Source organism: Dysidea avara, chromosome 12 (assembly GCF_963678975.1).
Source record: "Dysidea avara chromosome 12, odDysAvar1.4, whole genome shotgun sequence".
Classification (NCBI taxonomy): Eukaryota; Metazoa; Porifera; class Demospongiae; order Dictyoceratida; family Dysideidae; genus Dysidea; species Dysidea avara.
The window spans coordinates 23,732,116-23,753,101 of record NC_089283.1 but is presented as its reverse complement, the minus strand read 5'-3'; the positions used below and the strand labels follow the sequence as shown (position 1 = coordinate 23,753,101).

General features: G+C 41.6%; 2 protein-coding genes across 6 annotated transcripts in view; one reads left to right on the top strand and one right to left on the bottom strand.

Moving 5' to 3' along the window:
- Positions 1 to 20,829, top strand: part of LOC136241284 (uncharacterized) — a 29,943-nt gene extending 9,114 nt beyond the window's left edge. For 3 of the 5 annotated variants that reach the window (XM_066032480.1, XM_066032479.1, XM_066032482.1), the window contains 6 exons: positions 18,198 to 18,317; positions 18,368 to 18,433; positions 18,492 to 18,671; positions 18,735 to 18,953; positions 19,041 to 19,148; positions 20,337 to 20,829. In XM_066032480.1, the coding sequence (XP_065888552.1) occupies positions 18,198 to 18,317; positions 18,368 to 18,433; positions 18,492 to 18,671; positions 18,735 to 18,953; positions 19,041 to 19,148; positions 20,337 to 20,501 (858 nt within the window). In that variant the 3' untranslated portion in view covers positions 20,502 to 20,829. Of the gene's footprint in view, positions 1 to 18,197; positions 18,318 to 18,367; positions 18,434 to 18,491; positions 18,691 to 18,715; positions 18,954 to 19,040; positions 19,149 to 20,336 lie in introns of those variants that run through there. The other 2 variants (XR_010694241.1, XM_066032481.1) reach the window with 2 other exon arrangements.
- Positions 1,918 to 5,380, bottom strand: LOC136241224 (uncharacterized). Its single transcript, XM_066032408.1, has 3 exons — positions 4,069 to 5,380; positions 3,556 to 3,987; positions 1,918 to 3,498 (listed from the first exon to the last, which is right to left on the bottom strand). Exons 1-3 carry the CDS (start codon positions 5,378 to 5,380, stop codon positions 2,075 to 2,077), a joined length of 3,168 nt encoding a protein of 1,055 aa, XP_065888480.1. The 3' UTR covers positions 1,918 to 2,074.
- Positions 20,830 to 20,986: the final 157 nt, after the last annotated feature.

Sequence of the window (20,986 nt, the reverse complement as noted above, 5' to 3'; positions counted from 1 at the left end):
CCATATCCAATACTGTTGGCAATCTGGGATCCCGCCCATAGAGCAAGTAAAATGGAGACTCTCTCACTGACTCCTGGACACTTGCCCTATAGGCAAACAGAACAAATGGAAGGTGACTATCCCAATCTTTTCCACTCTGCTCCACCTTCTTAGCTAACATACTGGTTAATGTTCTGTTGAATCGTTCTGTCAATCCATTAGTCTGTGGATGATACGCTGTTGTGTTTAATTTACTTACACCTAGTAACTTGCAAATTTCTGTCATCAGATATGACAGGAATGCAGGGCCCCTATCTGACAACAACTGGCATGGAACACCATGACGGCAAATTATCTCCTGTACAAACAGCTTTGCAATAGTGAGTGCTGTTTGATCCTTGGTTGCAAATACCTCTGGCCATTTTGTAAGATAGTCAGTAAACACAACAGCATAACGATTTCCAACATGTGAAGTAGTGAACTGGATCACATCAACTCCCACTCTATGAAATGGCCCCTCTACAGGTATCGGCGTCAATGGAGGGTGGACAGCCCTACCAGGGTAACGTGTAGCACAGACCAAACAACTCTGACACCATTTGGAAATGTCACTCCTCATTTTAGGCCACCAGTAGTGCTTTGACAATTCTCCATGTACCTTCGCATCTCTCAAATGAGCACCGAATGTTCCACTATGAGCCTCTTCAAACAATTTAATACGGTCACAATCTGGAGGGATAAGGCGCAAAGTTTTATCTGTCTCAATATAATACAGGACATCTTCCATCATGAGATATTGATACCTACTCAATAAAATTTCCCTTGCCTTCTTATCATCATCAGGTAACATTCCCCCTTCTTGATATTCAATGATTATCCTTAATTCTGGATCTTCTCTCCGCCTGCTTCCTATACTTTGTTTGCCACTGTCATGCGATACTGGTTGTACTGCAGCAGTGATAGACAATTCAGACTTTTTATCTAAACAGCTGTTCTCTCCTACCTCTTCCACCACCACAGCAGTCACTTTACTCTCCTCCTTCTTGTCAACATCGATATCACCCTGAACCACTGCAGCAGCCACCAGTAACTCCTCTGTACACTCATCAGGCAATGATGACTGATGCACAGGGAATCTTGACAAACTATCGGCACTAGTATTACTTTTACCCGAACGATAATGAATAATCAAATCTACCTCTTGTAAGGCCAAACCCCATCGTGCAAGTTTGCCTGAGGGATGAGGAGTATTCAATAAGGATTTAAGGGGTTCATGATCACTAAATACATGGCAACGATGTCCATAAAGATAATGGCGGAAGTGTTTGACAGCCCACACAACTCCTAAGGCTTCCAACTCTGTAGCACTATATCTCTTCTCGTGTGACTGTAATGTTCGACTAGCATATGCTATAGGTCGCACTGTTACATCCTGTTGTCTTTGGGCCAATATAGCACCCAATCCAACTCCAGAAGCATCGGCATCCAGGATGAACTCCTGGTCAAAATTAGGAAATGCCAACACTGGTGCTTGGGTTAAAAGCTGTTTCAAATTTTGGAAGGCATTTTCCTGGGCTTGACCCCAAGAAAATTCAATGTTCTTTCGTGTAAGTGCATAAAGAGGGTTTGCAACTGTAGAAAAATCAGGCACGAATCGACGATAGTAAGAAGCCAATCCAAGAAAAGAGCGTAAAGATGTTAAATCATGTGGCTGAGGAAAACACCGAACTGCTTCTACTTCCTTAATATCAGCTGAAATTCCTTCCTTAGATACAACATATCCAAGATACACAACTTCACTTCCAGCTAGACAGCATTTCTCTGGCTTCAGCTTCAAATTAGCACTTTGAAATCTTCCAAAAACTTCCCTCAAGTTATACAGATGTTCCGCAAAACTTTTCCCCACCACCAACGCATCATCTAAATAAACCATACAACAATTCCTTGATAGTCCCACCAATACTGTCTCCATCAATCTTTGGAAAGTAGCCGGTCCATTACATAGTCCAAATGGCATTACACAAAATTCATAATGCCCTGAATATGTGCTAAAAGCAGTCTTCTCCTGGGACCCGGTATCCATTTGTACCTGCCATTATCCAGCAGCGAGATCCAAAGTTGAGAAAAACTGGGTCTGTGATAACATATCTAAGGTATCATCCACTCGCGGTAAGAGAAAAACATCTATCTTAGTCACAGCATTTAATCGTCTGTAGTCCACACAAAAACGGTAGCTGCCATCCTTTTTTTCAACCAAAACAACAGAGCTAGACCATGGACTACTTGAATGCTGAATCACTCCCTGTTTCATCATCTTCTGAACCAGTTCCTCCATCTTGCTGTGCAAAGCAAAAGGAATTCGTCTTAATGGCTGGCGTATAGGAGGGCTGTCTCCAGTGTCAATTGAGTGTGTAATCAAATCTGTGCATCCCAATTCCACTGGATCCAGGGCGAAAATATCTGAATACTCAGAAATCAACTCCTTTAGTGAACACAACTGGTTATTTGTCAAACCAGACGCGTTTATTTTCAGCAAATCAAACAATTCAGACAGTCGCTCCTGTTCTTTTTGTACTGAAACATGTCTACTGTGTTCATTCAAAGACTCAGTAATCACAGAACTAACCAAAGTAGTTGAACCATGATCGTCATCAGTACCCTCTGTCTCACAAACAGTCACACTACCAAGTAGACCCAGCTCTTGTCCTGGTTCTAAATATACTGGTTCACATCCATGGTTCTCCAAAACGAGAGTACACTTATTTCCGTCAAGACAAACCAACGCTTCTGGGGCTGACAAAAAACTACCTTCCAATTCAACAATGTTAGACTCAAACATAGTCACAAGTTGTCGATCAAAGCATATATCCTTTACTTCAGCCCTCACCAATTTTTGATGTCTTGCAGGTATCCTTGTTGCTTGAATCAAACAAACTGCTCCAGAGTTCAGTTCAGTCTTATTGTCCTCAACAGTTTGTAAAGGTACCTCAGCTAATATTTCAGACTCCAAGTTAATGGACTTGATCACATCACCACCCTCTGCATCTTGCTGAATTTCTTGAGGTACAACATCTACCTTACTGTCATTGTCTGACACAGACACATCATCATTCAACATATCATTATCATTCCCCGTCTGAGAAGCTTGAACAAAAAGGTATCCCAGTTTAGACAACAAATCTGTACCAATAAGTAGTTTGGCTGGTGCCCCCCTCTGTACCTGAATCAGAGCATTTGTTGAATATTCTAAACGACTCACTGTAACTTGAATCTGCCGCACCACCTGGAGTCTGTCCCCACTGTAATTCCGCAACACAACTGTGGTAGGTTCCAAACGAGTCTCCACTGCTGCTCTCCATTCTATAGATGTTTGGTTTGGACTTTGTTGTTCTGCCAATATCTGTAGGAGAGCTTCCAGTTGAATTATGGTTACCGGAGATCCAGTATCCAGCAAAGCTTCGAGAGCGACTCCTTCGACTTCAACCAAACCAGTCAAGGTGGGACCCAACTGAATACCCTCTGTCACAGAATTTGAAGAAATGTTATGCATTGTCACAGTTACTTTGTTCAACTCACTACTGATGTTCTCCATCGACTTGCCTTCCGAAGTGTTGGATTCTCCAGAGGGAGTAATACTTGAGACAGTGTTGTTATCAGCATTTCCAATATTGTTTCTACCTTCACTACCGGCCTTCCCAATACCATTGTTGGTCTTCCCAGGTGTCTCTGAATACTTACCCTTGACTTGGTAAGGGCGCTGCCTGATCAAGTGAGAGGGTGATCCACAATTGTAACATCGTGGTCCCATGTTAGATCTGGTCCCACTGAAACTTTGCGGTCGCGGAACAAATGCAGGTTTCGGGTCTGGATGTACAGTCTGAGTCACTGGTGAGAGCGAAGATGCTGACTGAGCAGAATCCAAGTCACGCAACTTAGCCTCTTCAAATCTAGCCTTTGTAAGCAACTGGTCAAATTTACCCTCACATCCTACAATTTTTGACTTAATTTCTGGTAGAAGCCCAACCACAAACTGATTGACTAAAACTGTTTGACCCAATGCCTCCGCTTCCCTTGTTCATTGGTACACACTAGGATAAGCTCTGTGAAATAGAGTATGGAGCTCCTGAGCATAATGATCCACTGACTCAGAAGCATGTTGTCTTCTATCATGAAATAAACTGCTTTGTATTGCAGGCAATCTCACAGGTGTAAACCGCTTGCGTAGCTCAGCAACTAATAGGCAATAATTGGTACGTTGTTCCATAGTACAAGACCGAAAAAATGAATACGCCTGTCCATGCAGTCTAGTTATTAAATTCACAAGTTTGGCCTGAGAAGACCAACTGAGAGCGGAGGCCATCAACTCAAAACGCTCAAGCCAATCCTCAAATGTGTCCATCCCAAGTTCTCCATCATTCCCCTCTCCACTGAATTTAGGAAGGGGTGGTAATTGCTGAGCTAATAATACAGATGTAACAGGATCAATATCCCTCACCGCTGCATTAGAGCTACTGATAACTGGTTGTGTAATACCAGGCAGTAATGGCAGTGAACAAACTGGACCAGTATGTAACACTGGTGTTTCTGAACTCTGAGTGGAAGGATTACATGTCTGAAGAATGTCACTTACCATTCCACCAGATTGTACTGACTGCTGTTGTCCAGAATAGTCTGACACCTGCCATTGTGCTCTTGTTATTGACGGTGAAGAAGTACATACGGGTTGTTTAGTTGTACTCACATTTGTAGAGAACAGAGCACTGGTATTGTGAAACCCTTCCACTAACACATCCCTCTTTGATGTCTGCCATGGTCCTCTTCCTGCCTCTTTACTCTTCAATCGACACTGTAACTCTGCTAGCTGCTCCACCAGCCTACCTTCACAAGCCTCCCACTGTCTTCTCACCTTTACTTCAGCTCTATAACACTCTAATTCCAATTTATCTTCTGCTAGAAGAACTTTCCTTTCTAGCTCACCATTAAGTTTCTGTAATTTATTCAGTTTTTTCTCAAGTAGCTCACTCCTGGTCTTCCAATGACTCACACTACTCAGTTGTTTTTCCATCTCTTGACATTTGTACTTCCATTGCTCCAGGTAATTGTTTTTTCTCTTTATCAACTCCTGTAGTTCAGCAGTGGCTTGGTGACCTGTGCTGGAATTAACAGGGTTAGTCTGACCTTCTGGCAACTGTTGGAGTAACTCTTCATAAAGAGTTTTAAGCTGTTCATTCTCTACTATCTGTCTCTCACACTCATCTTTCCAGTGGTCTCTTTCCTTCTCTACTTCCTTCAAACTTTCTCTACTAGGATTATCAGTTAGTTTCAAGTTCCTAACCTCTAGTTCTTGTTTCTCCCTCTGTAGAATATCCAACTGTAACCTCAAAGCCTCAGTGGTTGTCATTATGGTTGCTCTTCTTCTTCTACTCTTCTTCCTCACATTCGGACAAGCCCCCAAATGTAATAGATATCATTCAGCTTCAACAATATAACAGCTTACAATCAACTGAAGAAGAGAGAGCTGGTGACCAGCTCCAGCCTTTTTATCCAATCTCTAAGGTCAAGGTTACACATAACAACAACAAATTAAGAGTTCTCATAACAATTCTAATTGTTCATATCTATTATTTACAGTTCTAATTATCCATATGTATTACATATGCATAAAAATCGGATTATTATTTTCCTGTCAATAACACATGGTGTAACGTACTGGCTCCACACGACACACCAGTATATAAATCACAAAGGATAGTATTTTATGCTGTGTGCATCCATAAATGCCCAATATTTACAGGTTAAATTTTCGACAAACTCGTGACACTGATTTGTGTAATTTCCATGAATCAACTGCCATTTTATTCCTTATGCATCGGCAATCATGATGGTACTAAAGAGTTCTTTGTTGAATGTAGTTAAGTGTTTAGAGCAATGGTTTAAAACTAAGTTCTTCATTTATACTTAGAACACTTGCTGTAACTTTGCCACCATTTACATACAATGCTGGGATAAACATCAAAAGACTTGTCATATCATGGCGCATCATACGGTGTGTTATATCACATGATTGCAACTCAATAAAATGGCAGAATGAGGTGAATACACGATCATTGCAATTAATGAATCTTGACAATTGTGACCGAAAACCGTCGATATACGCACAACAGTACTTTTGTAATAAAACGCATTTAAAAAGTATGGGTAAAAAACGCAAGCTCCAGAAAAAAAATTACGCAAGTTTTTATCGCCTCGCTGCCAGTCGCTGGTGGGAAAATTAAGCCGCCAATCGATAAATCCTGGGCATCATCGTGTTCGCCTGTCCATGGGGAGTACAAAAATCTTTGTTTCATCTCCATACACGAAAAGATTCCAAAGTTACAGACGTTTGTTTACATTGCGGTGACGAAGGAATTTACCGACGATCGTTTTTCAGTGAATTTGCCTTCCTTCTCAAACAAAGAAGCGTGCCTGGGGAAAAAAACTATACCTTGGTGGATGCACAAATTCATGGCGAACACAATGAGCCAAGATTCAATTCCATACTTCGTGGTATCAGTAAGTTATGATGGTTTATGTAAGCGCCTGTAGATTCTTTTCTCGATAGGTTCTGTACATATAAAATTATTTGCTCGTCCGGCTGTCTAGTGCTGTATTTCCACCACTGCTTAACTTAGGAAGCTGAAACTTGGCTAGTCCATTCCTCTGTCCCTGTAGAAAACAAAGAACAAATAAAATGCATTTTGAAAATTGTGCGGATATCGACGGTCACAATTATGCATGTAATTGAAGAGGACACCTATCAAACTTTATGGAGTCACTTCTATGCAACTAATTAATTGTGTTGGAGAAATATCTTCTGTGGGATTCAAGAACACTTTTAACTGACATTCTTGTGGTATTTATTGTCAGTTGTATGACACTCGAAATAATATTACATTTATATCTTTCTATAAAAATAATGTGAATGCACTAAAACTATTGTAACTCTATAGGATATACTCCTCTTCTGTGAAAAGTTACATGTTATGAAGAGCAGTCCGTGCAAGAAAGAATAGTTCCTTGAGACTCATAGAAATTTCTTAAAATGTATGTTAATTTTGATGCTTTTGTTCAATGCCAAAGTAGAGATTTTTCCACCGAGCTATGCTGTAATACTCTCATGTTTCAATACTTTTTATCATTTGGATCACTACTTCATTTTAAAAGTAATGTATTAGTTTGTTTAGATTTTGTTATAGAGTTTACAGCTATACACAAGTGACTGTTCTATTAGGGTGACTGCTGCTGTACTAGAGTATCTTGAGTCAGGCAGGGGGCGTGTCACTATTTCATATTTTCACTGTGTGCTAGCATTATAAATACAGGTATACCAATAATAAGGGATGTGGTCATCGTGATTGAGTTAATAGGTCAAGAGGCGTAGTCTCTGTGTGCTTGATCAGTATTAAGCAACCAAGATCAGTAATGGGCGAGGTCTCGAGTATCTATTGAGTGTAAGCACTTTAAATAAGTTTGTAGCATCTAAACATGCTGCTGAAGGAAAGTGTTGATAGAGGAAATTAATGCCTCAATATGGTTTCATTGCATGATAAAGACGAACGTCCAACCGGATTGAAGATTAAAGGAAAGACAAGGTGTGGAGGGCACACACTTGTCGGAATCCCAAAAGGCACATGCTACTACTGGTGAGTTAGTTATTGTGGCATAAAAATTAATAGTGGCTGTGTGCTACTTCATTTGGCCTCCAGCCTTGTGACTAGTTAGGTAGGCAGGCAGGCGGATGGTCGGATGGGTGGGCAGGCTGGCAGGCTGGCTGGCTGGCTGGGAGATGAAATTTTGACTCTTTTTCCCCAACCATATGAAAAAGAAAAAAAGGTGATCTGGCCATGTGAAACTACTTCTAAATGCTTCCAATAGTTGCCAATAATATAATTTATTGAACAGAATTTTATGGTGACTTTGTCTAATCATATGGTATGATAGTACTGTATAGTATGGACCACAATGGTTTGGGTGTGGCCCATGAAAAAACCATCACCCAAAACCAGCCTCACCTTCCCCTGATGATGATGAAGCAGTATTGGTTAAGTACAACTAAGCCCAAAAAAGCCTTCAAATCGACCCTTTTTATGGTGATTTTTCAAACTTGTTTCACTCAGGCTTTTGAAGGCCAAACCCTTTTTATGCAGCTTGCATGGATAGATGTTAGGCTAACATGCATTGTTCTTTATGTGTAGGGCTGTCTAATGAGAAGAATGTTTACAAAAATAAAGTGAAACTACTCTTTGCTTATTGTAGTATTATCAGACACTGATTTTTAGATAGCTGCTATATACTCACTTTTTAGAAATTTAGCAGCTTATTTTATTGCACCACAGAGTAGGCTGCACAAAACCGCAATTATATGTGACTGGATTTTGGAAAAACGATCCAAATCGCACATTGGAAGTTCCGAGATAAACGGTTTTAAAGAATTGAAGCCAGCATAACTCTCCAAGGATAGCAAGCACGCGTATGAAAGTTACACAAAAGATGCATCAATCTGTTACCTTTCAAGCCACTTCCAGTACTTGTAGCTGCTTGTACAGTTTCCCGCCAAATAAGATAGAAAATCTGAGCAGTTGGACGAGCGAAGTAGTATCACGAGTGCTCACAAAGGGGTGGAGGCTGGGGGGTGGTGGGGAGGGCAAAAGTTAGACCTCAAAATGGAGGCAGACCACGATTGGAGTCCAGACACGAGATTACAGGGCTGTGCTGGCTCCTTAGTGGCTGATATGTAGCAAAATCAACAGAGAACACGTCTGGCCAACATTATAAGGCTGTCCACCAGTAAGCCACTGACTCTTGCCAAGCCAGGTCCTTCACAAGGCCTGAAACCGCCATTTGAGCACTCCACACCACCCAGAAAAGACGTGTGTAAAAACCAGCCTCGTGTAGTTTGAGTAGTGCTGAGGGTCAAAACTTGTAGTACGATGGTGTAGCTATCCACTGGTGGTGTTAGTTTGATTTTGCCTGATGTGCGATTTGGATCGGTTCTGTAAAATCTGGTCACATATATCCTTGAATATATGTAGTCAGCTATATGTGACTGTCTCAGGGAAACCTGCTAGTTCACACAAGCATGCATTTTGAGAAATAACAAATTTAGGTACATGCTACAAAAAAAAAAAGTAAGTTCTAACCAAGCCATTACTCAAGGATACATATCTCAAAATTTTAAAGCTATGCACTGTCTAATTCACCTGCTCATAGTCAGTTTGAAAATCTTTGTCTCATTTCTATAGCCCCCAATTGTGCATGTTACATGTGTTTGTTTTTGATGCGATATACCTAAATAAAATCATTGTATCTTTTCAATAAAACTGCCATAATACGTATATGCATAAATGATTACAAGGCGTATACCTTCATTGGATTCATAGTGAATATTTTGAGCCAAATTTCAACACTGTAGACTTAATGCAAATGGAAGTTGTGGCTGCAAATGTAAGTTGTGGCTGCAAATGTAAGTGTCTGTAGTTTATTTTCAGTATAGTCACTGTGCAAATCAATTTCTGGAGGAATTTATTATGACTCCCAACAGAAAATCTGCAGAAATTCATTACCACCTCTTGGCTTTCTTTATCGCCTTTCTCTTAACAAAGTCCGTTCTTTGTAATCATACAGTATGGTAGTACTGTATATTAGGGATCATGGAGATTTGGGTTTTCCTAGCCAAACAATTCACCCAAAAACCAGCTTCACAACTCCATCCTGGCACCTTGGCAGTATTAGTTAGGTATAACCAAGCCCAAAAGCGCCTTCAGTATGATCCTAAAGGCTTCCAATAAATTGTTATGAAATTAAAAAAAAATTATTCAATGGAAATTTCTACTGACTAACTGCCTGCCTGCCTGCCTGCCTGATACATTCAGACAAGTGTAACTCGATAATGGCTAAGGCTAAGGCTATGGGTTTGATTTTTTCACTGTTCAACATCGCTTCGTCCCAAGACATGCCTTTTGGCATACCGCAGTATGTACAATGCATGCATTATGACTTACCTTTGTCCTCCTTTGTGTCCCATTTCTTTTTGTTGACAGCCCAAGGTATCGATTCGCAGTAACGCAATGCATGGCTTCCCTACAGTACGTTTATAAATGGGAATTATCCATATTGTCTGTGGTGACTGGACTGATTGCAGAGATGATTTCTAACACTGTTCTTTGTTTGTAATGCTGTGTAATGGGCTGAACATAGCTGAAAGTGAAGTGCAATGGCCGCTGCACTTTCAAGGCAATAAGTGATAGTTGGGGGTGCACGAATTGTCATATTTTCGTGGTGACTGGATTGTTGCAGAGGCACTTCTTCTACTGTTTTTTGTCTGTAGTGCTGTGTAACGGACCGAAAATAGCTGAAAGTGAAGAGTAATGGCCACTGCACTTTCAAAGCAGGTTTTGATAGCTGGGGTGCACGTTCAGATGAAAACATTAATTCTGGTGCCATCCTTTCTTTTGATGCGGTATGCACAGGTTCACCAGTCATAATGTTGTTTACTCTGTAAATAAAAGTTAACATTATTGACTGTAATGGGAGGTAAAAGGGGACAATGGGTCATGTGCACCATGCACCGTTGCTATTTATAGCTATGCATGTACGTACTCAACTCAAGGCACAGACAAAAGTATTGGAGTCACAGATTCTATCCAGCTCTATTAGCAGCCCATCATGCCAAAAATAGCAGCCCATCATGCCAAAAACATCGAAGAAGTCGAAGAAATCCAGTTCTTCAGTTGATCAGGACCTAACACAGGCCACTATCACCCAACTAACCAGGCTGACGGCAGAAGTGCTATGTCTGCACCTGGTTTCTTGCCATCTGGTCACAACTGGAACAAAAGTGGCAATGTCTCAACGGCTATACAATGCCATTCACGCACCGCAAGACTCCAGCACGGAGTTGCAGCAGCAGAATCCCAATCCATTGTCTACGTCCCAGCTGCAAGATGGAGTTCCAATGTTGCACCAGTGGCCCATTTCACAACAACAAGGAACCCACCCCATGCCGCAACAGCAAGGAGCTCCTACCTCCAAACGATCCTTGCTGCCGCAGCAGGTCGTCTCCTCATCATCAAATACAGCAGCCCAACAGTCATCGCTGCCTCGGTAGATCGTCTACTCGTCGCCTATTGCAGCAGCCACCCCTTCAGAGCTTGCGAAACTGTTCGATCAGTTCATTTGCCAGACTACTTATAGAAGTGCAGCCACAACTGCAGCAGGTACAGTCGCAACTGCAGCAAGTACCGCATAGCGGGTTTTTACCACGAAGACTTTATTTTCGCGAACAGTGGCTAGCCGCAGTAATTAAATTCGTGCTTATTTTATCTCGTGTGTTTTCAACCTTTGTGTCTTCGCGATACGTATTAATGTGCCACAATGAAATGAAAACAAACTGCATATCCTTGAGAGGGCGCGCAGTAAGTGCCCCACTACTGTTGAGTCATTACGCAGCAGTACACATCCTCACTTTTAAATGCAAGTAAGTTCCTCGCCAATGACAGGAGTCCAACATGTTTTTATAAACACAGTAGCCATGTATAAAACTGCTTAACAATGCTTCCATTTCCTCTTTCAAGCTTCAATGTATTTCTAGTAATTGAAATAAAATAAAAATCAGTAGAATTTATTTTCATGGATAGCTGCATTCACGGAAATTTGTGTCGCGCTTTTAATAAATTATAGATGCAGTAAAAACCCGCTATATGGTACAACCACAACTGCAGCAACTACAGCCACAACCGCAGCAGGTACAGCTGCAACTGAACCAAGTACAACCACAACTGCAGTAGGGGCAGCCACAGCTACAGCAAAGACAGCCCCAACTGCAACAAGTACAGCCACACCTACAGTTAACACAGCCATCACTGCTGCAATTACAGCACCAACTACAACCTGTACAGCTGCAACCACAACAGCTCCAACAACTACAGCTACCCTACTACACAGCCCAGCAACTGTCAGTGCCAGTACCAACCCAACTGCAGCAACAAATTCTCAGAGGTGAGTATGTTGATTTCTCTGTACTGCTCGACAAGACATCATTTGTTGATACTACACACACAACACAGCACGCACAAACCTCAACCCATATCCTCATTTCCCATGTGGATGCAGGCATGGAACACCTACCTGACAGTTATTCTCACACACAACCCTGCGCGTGCCCTTCAGCTGGTTGGCTACCAGAGAATTATCACCTCTGCCAGCCAATCCCTTCCCTTAAAGGCTTGGCTCAGGTATGACGGCCAATTCGCACCATGACTGCCTCCAACCCTTACCTTAGGTGGCATCAATTCCTCCCAGACTTATGGCATGAAACTGTTACCAGCGCTACTAATACTAACACACAACGTTGGCCATGTCCCTATTGTGGTGCCAAGAACCATTTCCCAGACAACTGCCCTTACTTGCCCTTTCGCGACAGCTTGCAACGCACTAGACCACCTAATCGCAGAGAACCCGGACTTGCATTATGCGGTGACTATAACAACGGACAGTGCTCAAGAAACGCATGCACCTATTAGCACATCTGCTTGTCTTGCAAGGGCCACCACCGCCGCGTCTTCTGTCCAGACAGGAGACCAGTTACCCACAAACAGAGAGGCCATGCCTGGCCATGCATACACAACATACACTACAACTTTGGAACACACTCCATGCACTGAATTTATAGGGTACACACACACTAAACTTTTACAACACACCTCATGCAGTAGCAGTGTATACGGTGGCCACACCGCATCATACATTGAACATTTAGAATACAACTCATCCATGGAAGACTTACACCACGTACACACCCCTTATACTAGCACTTTGGGACATAACTCCTACATATTCATGCACTCTCGAACTAATACACACTCATTGGGCACAAAAGCTCTCCAGCCTACACACATACCATTCACTAATCCCCCAAAGTCACCATGCTCCCCTACAGAGCACCTATCACAGCAACTACAGAATCTTATTACAATACATAAGGTACACAGAACCCCAATCAACATTCATAATCTCCATTAGGGAACTCTTATCTCACCCCAATCAAACATATGTGCAAGCTCTTATTTACAATCTTCAACACGGCTGTGACATCAGTTACACCGGACCACACTTTACACATTTTAGCAACAACCTCACCTCCGCATCCCAGCAACCAGACATACTAGATATTAACATCGCCGCAGAGTATCAAGCAGGTTGCATTTTGGGTCCTTTCAGAACCCCTCCGCTCCCGAACTTCTGTTGTTCAGGACTGGGCTTGGTCCCCAAGCATGATGGGGGCTGGTGTGCAATTTACCACTTATCTGTTCCTTATGGCTCCAGCATCAATGATTCCATCAATTTGCAGGACTATACGCTATCTTACTGCTCGGTGGACAATCCATTTGCAATAGTATGCGTGTTAGGAAGGGGTACTTTAATGGCCAAGATAGATCTCAAGAATGTGCTCCGCCTCATCCCAGTGAGGCCACAGGACTGGAACCTCCTTGGAATTAAATGGCGTGACCAATTTTACATCGATACCTGTCTCCCATTTGGTCTCCGATCTGCCCCCTTCCTCTTTAACCAACTAGCTGATGCTATTCACTGGTCCCTCCAACACAACCATGGTGTGCTTCTACATTACCTGGATGATTTCTTTACTGCCGGCTCACCTGGCTCAACAGAATGCTCAAACAACCTGCAAGCAATGCTTTCACTCTGCACAACCATCAATGCTCCTGTTAAGACCTTTACAGTTGATGGACCCTCAACCAGACTCACGTTTCTGGAGATTGTCATAGATACTGAGGGCATGACTGCCGGTATCTCACCAGAAAGAAAGGCAGACCTTATTTTATCAATTTAGTTGCTTAGGTGAAAGGACAAATGCACCAAATATCAACTACTTTCCCTAGTAGTTGATAGAGAGCAGCTACTAGGGAGAGTAGCTACTACTACTGCAGCTACTACTTTCCCTAATATCAACTACTTTCCCTTGTAGTAGTTCCTTTGCAGCTGTCCTTCACATGCAAAGTAATCTCAGCTGGTAGAATCTTCCTCTGCCGCTTGATAGACCTTAGCTGCACAGTATCATGAATGCATCACTGCCTCCACTTATGTACAGATGCACACTTAGATCTCAATTGGTGGCTGGCCTTTCTCCCCACCTGGAGTGGAACATCATACATCCTAGAGAGCAGCTGGTCCACCTCCCCATCAATGTCTCTGTATACGGACGCTTCCAGCACCCTTGGCTGGGGGCTTACTGGTCTGGACGTTGGCTCCAAGCACACTGGTCACCCGACCAAATAGGCAGAGACATTGCATGGAAGGAGCTATTTGCCATAGCATCAGCAGTAAACACTTGGGGCCACCATTGGCCTCAAAAGAAAGTATTAGTGCATTGTGACAACCACGCAATTGTAGACATGTGGAAAAAAGGTTCCACAGATTGCTCGCAAGTTATGGCCCTTGTCCGCATGCTTTATTTCTGTGCAACACAACACAACATACCTATCATAGTTACTCACATTGATGGCACTAACAATTGCATTGCTGATGCTCTCTCCCGTTTCCAGGTACAACGTTTTCACAGACTTGATCCGGAAGCAGCCAACAACCCAGATACCATCTGTGCATAGCCGAACCAGCTCTCAAGGGACTCCTCAGCCACTATCAATCCTTAGGGTTGCTGCATCAACCAGGAGAACATATCAAGCTGGAGTCAAAGCAATTCATCAATTCTGTGCTCAATACGCTACTGTAGCCTTCCCAGCCTCATCACTCAAACTATGATACTTCTGCTGCTATATGGCTTGCCTGGTATTGTATAAAACCATCAAAGTATACCTTGCTGGCATCCATCTGGAACACCTAGAGAGAGGCTTTGAAGACCCAACGAAAAATGAACTGCTTCACCTGCTCTGCACAGGAATCAAGAGGTCACAAGGAGTATCAACTTGCACCCGCCTACCCATTACCATCAGTGTCCTCCAAACATTAAAATCACGACTCTGCCTCGACTCTTCTTTCTCTCCCCTTGAAAAATGTCTGCTCTGGGCATGGCTTTTTATGGGTTCTTGAGAGCCAGTAAATTTGCAACCCCATCCCTAACCTGGCAGCATGTGCAACTAGTTGGCAATAAGTATACAATTTTCATTGAGCAGTCTAAGACAGACCTCTTCCGTTGTGGCCATACAATCACCATTCATGATAGTGGCACATCTACCTGCCCTGTCAGAGCACTACAGCTATATGTTGAGGCAGTCCTCAACCTCAGTACAATTCAGCAGTTTTTAAAGGTGGCAGATTTTCCCCATTAAACAAACAGCAGCTCACAAATGCCGTTCGTCGCCTTCTGCAGGACACGAGCTAAAGCCAGCAGAACTACTCTAGTCACAGTTTTAGAAGTGGTGCAGCAACTACTGCTGCTGCAGCAGGCATACCAAATTGGCTCATCAAAGTCCTTGGGAGATGGAACAGCAATGCTTACCAACTATGCATACACTACTCTCCAAAGACGTTACAATCAGTACCAGCACTTCGTGCCCATGCCAACATTTCCAGTGGGAATAAAGCAGCCTCTGAAGGTTAATCTCAGATCCTCATAATGGTATGTTAGCCCTGCTCATTGTATATGTACTGCTCAATATGCTCATTCTGTATGTGTGCTGCTAGATATAGGTAGGCTCATTGTATGCATACTGCTCAACATGCTCATCTTATGTGTACTGCTAGATATGCTCATCGTATATGTGTACTGCTCAATATTGTATGTGTGCTGCTCGATATGCTCACTGTATGCTCACTGTATGTCTTGATATGCTCGTTGTTTGTCTACTGCTCGTCATGCTCAGTGTATTGCTCAATACATTTGTACTGCTTGACATGCTCATTGTATGTCTATACTGCTCATCATGCTCAGTGTATGTGTATTGTTAGATAGATTCGTTGTATGTGTACTGCTTGTCATGCTCGTTATATGTGTACTGTTTGTCATGCTCAGTGTATGTGTACTGCCCATCATGCTCAGTGTACGTGTAACACATACATTGTATACCCAGATGGGATGCATGCACATACAGTTGTATACAAAAGTGAGACTGCCATAATCGATGCATAAACGTCATCCATATGTACCTACATAAATACCTAACACTACACATCGATACCTGCAATCTGACACTGGCAGGGCCTATTCAACATGTTCTCCTAGTTTCATGCCAATAAACCAAAAAATAAAATAAAAATGCACATACATGCACTCTTTAAGTATTGATACATGCTCAGTAATTATCACCATTACCAGTCTGTATCACTGACAAGCACTCCAGCTGGCATGTGTACGCCCAATGTAGAATTCTGGGGGCAATTGGGTATGCAAAGTATATATGGTCAACAATTGACACATTATGTGCTACTATTTAACACTATGCAATGCCAACAGGAAAAGGCTGTAACACTGTTGCACACAGTTAATGTTATTGGGCACCACGGAGTATTCGTCATCAACGTGTACATAATACAGAGTGGCACAGAGTACGACCTCAAGTAGAAGATCTTAGCACAATTGGTTGTACCTTATAAAGGTGTAGTTATTTTAAGTTTCTGTTATTATTCAGTTGACAGTCACCACTGTATCAGTACATTCTCTGTAGCTGACTGCTTAAAATATCACATACACTCTAAATAATGTTACTAAACGTCGGGTTTATACCTCTTATGATATTACCTCAGCATATAAGTACATTGCTAATATATTGTCCTAATGGGTGTACCACATTGATACAAACAGATATAAGGACTGAACCATACCTACGTATCTTTGTTTGAGATTATTGACTGGGATACGAGCACGCACATTACCCAGGATAAACTGTCCACCATTGAGATTATTGCACAGTGCTTACAACACAATACACACGATTACATGGATTTCCTGTCTTCACTGCATTAACCCCCTCATCAAACCAATTTCCCCCTATACGCACAGTACATGGATAGTTGCAACACTCGTCTATTGTTTTCCGTCATGGCCCAGCTAGTTCATGATTCCCCCTTGATAGGGATAGATACTTCATTGCCTACTGTTGGTGGCCTAGTGAGGAATAGATATTCACTACCTGAGACTCAGGTTCTTGAATCCTCTATTATGTCATCATGCACAATACTTCATTCTTATAGGTTATGTCCTATCTCTTTTTATCAATGCAGGAATCAGTGTTCTGGTTATTGGGTACAGTGGTACAGTGTGGGGTTCCTATATATATATATGTGCGGCTTGGTGGGAAAGGCTGTAGCCTTTCTATGGCCTTAGAAATCCCTGTGGCTTCAAAGTTGGGAACCCCCCAGGTATTTTGCCCCCAAGCCTCATGCAATTGGAAGCCACAATTTGTGGCTGATCATATCAATGGTCCTATTACAAAACTGTATAGGAGAACCATGGAACCCTGCACAACTACCAAAACAACCACCATCATTGGACGGCGGTTGACAAGTGAACATTATCAGCTTGAAACAACTGGCTGGTGGTTTGGGGTTCTTTATTTAACGACTGACACTAAATACTGGTCAACATGCTCATCTTATGCGTACAGCTAGATATGCTCATCGTATATGTGTACTGCTCAATATTGTATGTGTGCTGCTAGATATGCTCACTGTATGCTCACTGTATGTCTTGATATGCTCGTTGTTTGTCTACTGCTCATCATGTTCAGTGTATGTGTATTGCTAGATAGATTCGTTGTATGTGTACTGCTTGTCATGCTCAGTGTATGTGTACTGCCCGTCATGCTCAGTGTACGTGTAATGCTTGTCATGCTCAATGCATGTGTACTGCTCGACGTGCTCATTATGTGTGTGATGCTGGATTTAGCTTATCACATGTGGGGATCCTACTGGATTCACCCATCTGCGTGTGCAATGTGGTTATTGTGTGTGCATAACTTTGAGTTTGGGGAAATTGGGCGCAGTGAAGCTGCTTAACCAGAATGATGCTCACTACTTAATAGCTGTGGTGATGAGATACGTCATTAATGCAGAAACTGTGCACTAATTTGGTCAGGCACTTCACTCAGCCAAGTTCTGGGCTGCCCAATATTTTCCCAATCATGCCCCTGAGCTGTAAGCTTGGCTATTACAATAAGATGTTAATGATTCTTTACATGTTTATTATAATAAGTGTCCTAATGTAGTTTATCAAATATCTCCGATGCTTCATCATGGAAGGTCCTCCTGGATATGCTCCTTATTGTGAGGAAAGATTGAGAAGAACTGTGCCAAGGCATCAACCTCCTTCATGGCTAGAGCTACAAGTAATACTACAGGATAATGTATGGTGACTGTTTTATAGGAGTATTTATAGGCCACCAAGTCTAAAAAGCCACTGATGTTTCCAATCACCATGGATGGTAACACGAAGACATTACTTGTATGTACTAATATATTTTACACATAACTGTTGGAAGTCACAGCATGGTGGTACATAGGATGCTGATGATCAGTATCTAGAGGAGCTCAGAGAAATGGCTTTAACAAAGAAAGTTATAATTATCCAGAGAGTTGTCCATGGCTACTTCCAAAGAATGAAATTCAAGAAGCTGAAGAAAGCTACCATAGTTTTTCAGCAATACACTCGAAGGCGCTTAGCAATGAAAAGATACAGAAAGGTTACACAGCCATAACATAGTATGTTATATATATATATATATAGTACTACTGTTACATGACAGATGAAACTTGGGTTTGCTCGCCTACAAGCCACTTGGAGGGCTCGAAAACTAACCAGAAATTACCGTACCATGAGGAGACGCATTCAGTTATTCCAAACACACTGTCAAGGAATGTTAACAAGAAGGGCATTTAAAAGGAGGCTGAGCTGCATCATTACGATACAATGTGGCTTTAGAAAAGTTCTTGCTATTTGCAAAGTTAGAGAAATACGTGAAGAGGTAAGTATTTTATACCAAGAGTGAATAATAAAATTTGAGTTTACTCTAATGCAACATTGTGTCCAATACATGTTCTACAATTTATAGAAACGTCGACGTGAGGAGGCTGAGAGGATACGTCGTGAACTAGAAGAGAGAATAAGGAAACAAATGGCTGAAGCAGAGACTAAAAAGAAAGCAGAACGACTGCACAAGGTACACCTACAACTACAATTCTAACAATAATACAGTACAATAGTAACTGTATAGTAGGGACCACAAAGGAGTAGGCATGGCCCACAAAAAAATATCACCCAAAAACCAGCCTTGATTTTCCCTTACGATGATGAGGCAGTATTGGTGAGGTAAAGCTAAGCCCAAACAAGTTTTCAGATTGAACTGAAACGCTTTCAACAAGTTGCTACGGAATTTAAATTTTGTATTTTATTCGACGGAATTTTCTACTGACTGACTGACTGAGTAAGTAAGTAAGTAACTGACTGACTGATGCCTTCAGACAAGCGTAACTCGATAGCGGCTAAGGCTATGGGCTTGATTTTTTCACTGTTCGATGTCGCTTTAGCCCGACAGGTGCCTTTTGCCATACCGCAGTATGTACAATGCATTCTTCATGGACTTACCAGTGTTCTCCTTTGTGTCCCATTCATCTTTGCTGACAGGGAAAGGTGTCGATTTGGTGCGAGCACGTGATGGCTTCCCTTTGAAACGGAAATCATCCGTATTTTTCATAGTGGCTATTTTGATTGCAGAGGTGCTTTTCAAACAGTTCTTGATTCGTATTGCTGTGTAACGGGTTGAACATAGTAGACAGCGAAGCATAATGGATACTTCACCTTTCAGATGATAATTAATAAAATTAGGGCGTGGCACCATTTCTTTTGGTATGCGTAGATTGTAGAGGTGCTTCTGGGAAAGTTCTTGATTCGAAATGCTGTGTAATGGGTTGAACATAGCTGACAACGAAGCGTAATGGATACTTCACTTTTCAGACGATAATTGATATAGCTGGGGCGTGCGGCACCATTTCAGATGTGGGTTCATCAGTCATAATAGAATTATTTACAAAAAAGTTAACAAACAAGTACACGAAAAAAATTTGGAATTTTCAACTAGAATAGGGACCATAGCACATCGATAAAAAGTACTGAAACAAGTTGGAGTAGTCCATGATATTAAATCACAGTAAAACAATAAGAAGTGTTAGCTATATTCCTACTGTGCATTTCCGTTATGGTATCTTGAGCACAGTAGGGATATAACACTTACTGTTTTACTATCATGGACTACTCCAACTTGTTTCAGTACTTTTTATCAATGTGCTATGGTCCCTACTCTAGTTGAAAATTCCAAATTTTTTCGTTTACTTGTTATTATAATATTCAGGAACGTATGGAGAAACTAGAACAGGAGAGAAAGGAAAGGCAAGAGCAGCAGAAATTAGAGACTCAAAGAAAAAAGGAAGAAATTGAAAGAATGGCTGAGGAAGCTGAGAGGCGTAGAGATGAACCAGTACAAGAGGCTGGAATTGTAAGTATATTAATACTTTAGTTGATAATTAATGCTGTAAGCATGCTATTAACTACAGTCGTTCTTTTCTGTTTTCATGTAATTTGTTCAATCATCTTTGTAATATTTACCTTAAAGTTGTTGCATTTGTTTTGTTTTGTATTTTTGTATCCATGTGTTAAATTTTGTACTTGTTAGCTATATAGCTATCTGTATTTGTGATAATTTGTCAGTATTGTATGCTGCTCTGGCAAAGATTTATGTTAGAGGGTAATTTATAAATCAATCAATCAGTCAATCAATAGAAACCAACTGCAGTATATAATCATTTTTTCTTTTTGTAATATATGTATTTAGCCACATACTGTAACTGCAGCAAAATCTTTAATAAATAAATGAAGCAGATTTCAAAGGGTGGGCTGTCCAACACATTCAGTGGTATACACTATACATCACATTCCATGAAACTGGCGATGCATAAAGATTGATACTGTATGAAAGAGTCCGCCGAAGACGCTGGTAGTTTT

Excerpts from the sequence above, each read along its gene's own strand:
- LOC136241224 (XM_066032408.1), bottom strand. The coding sequence starts at position 5,380 with ATGACAACCACTGAGGCTTTGAGGTTACAGTTGGATATTCTACAGAGG. Across the intron at positions 3,988-4,068 it reads ATTTCACAGAGCTTATCCTA|AAATTAAGTCAAAAATTGTA; the intron begins GTGTGTACCAAT and ends GGCTTCTACCAG. Across the intron at positions 3,499-3,555 it reads GTCGATGGAGAACATCAGTA|AGGGTATTCAGTTGGGTCCC; the intron begins GTGAGTTGAACA and ends ATTCTGTGACAG.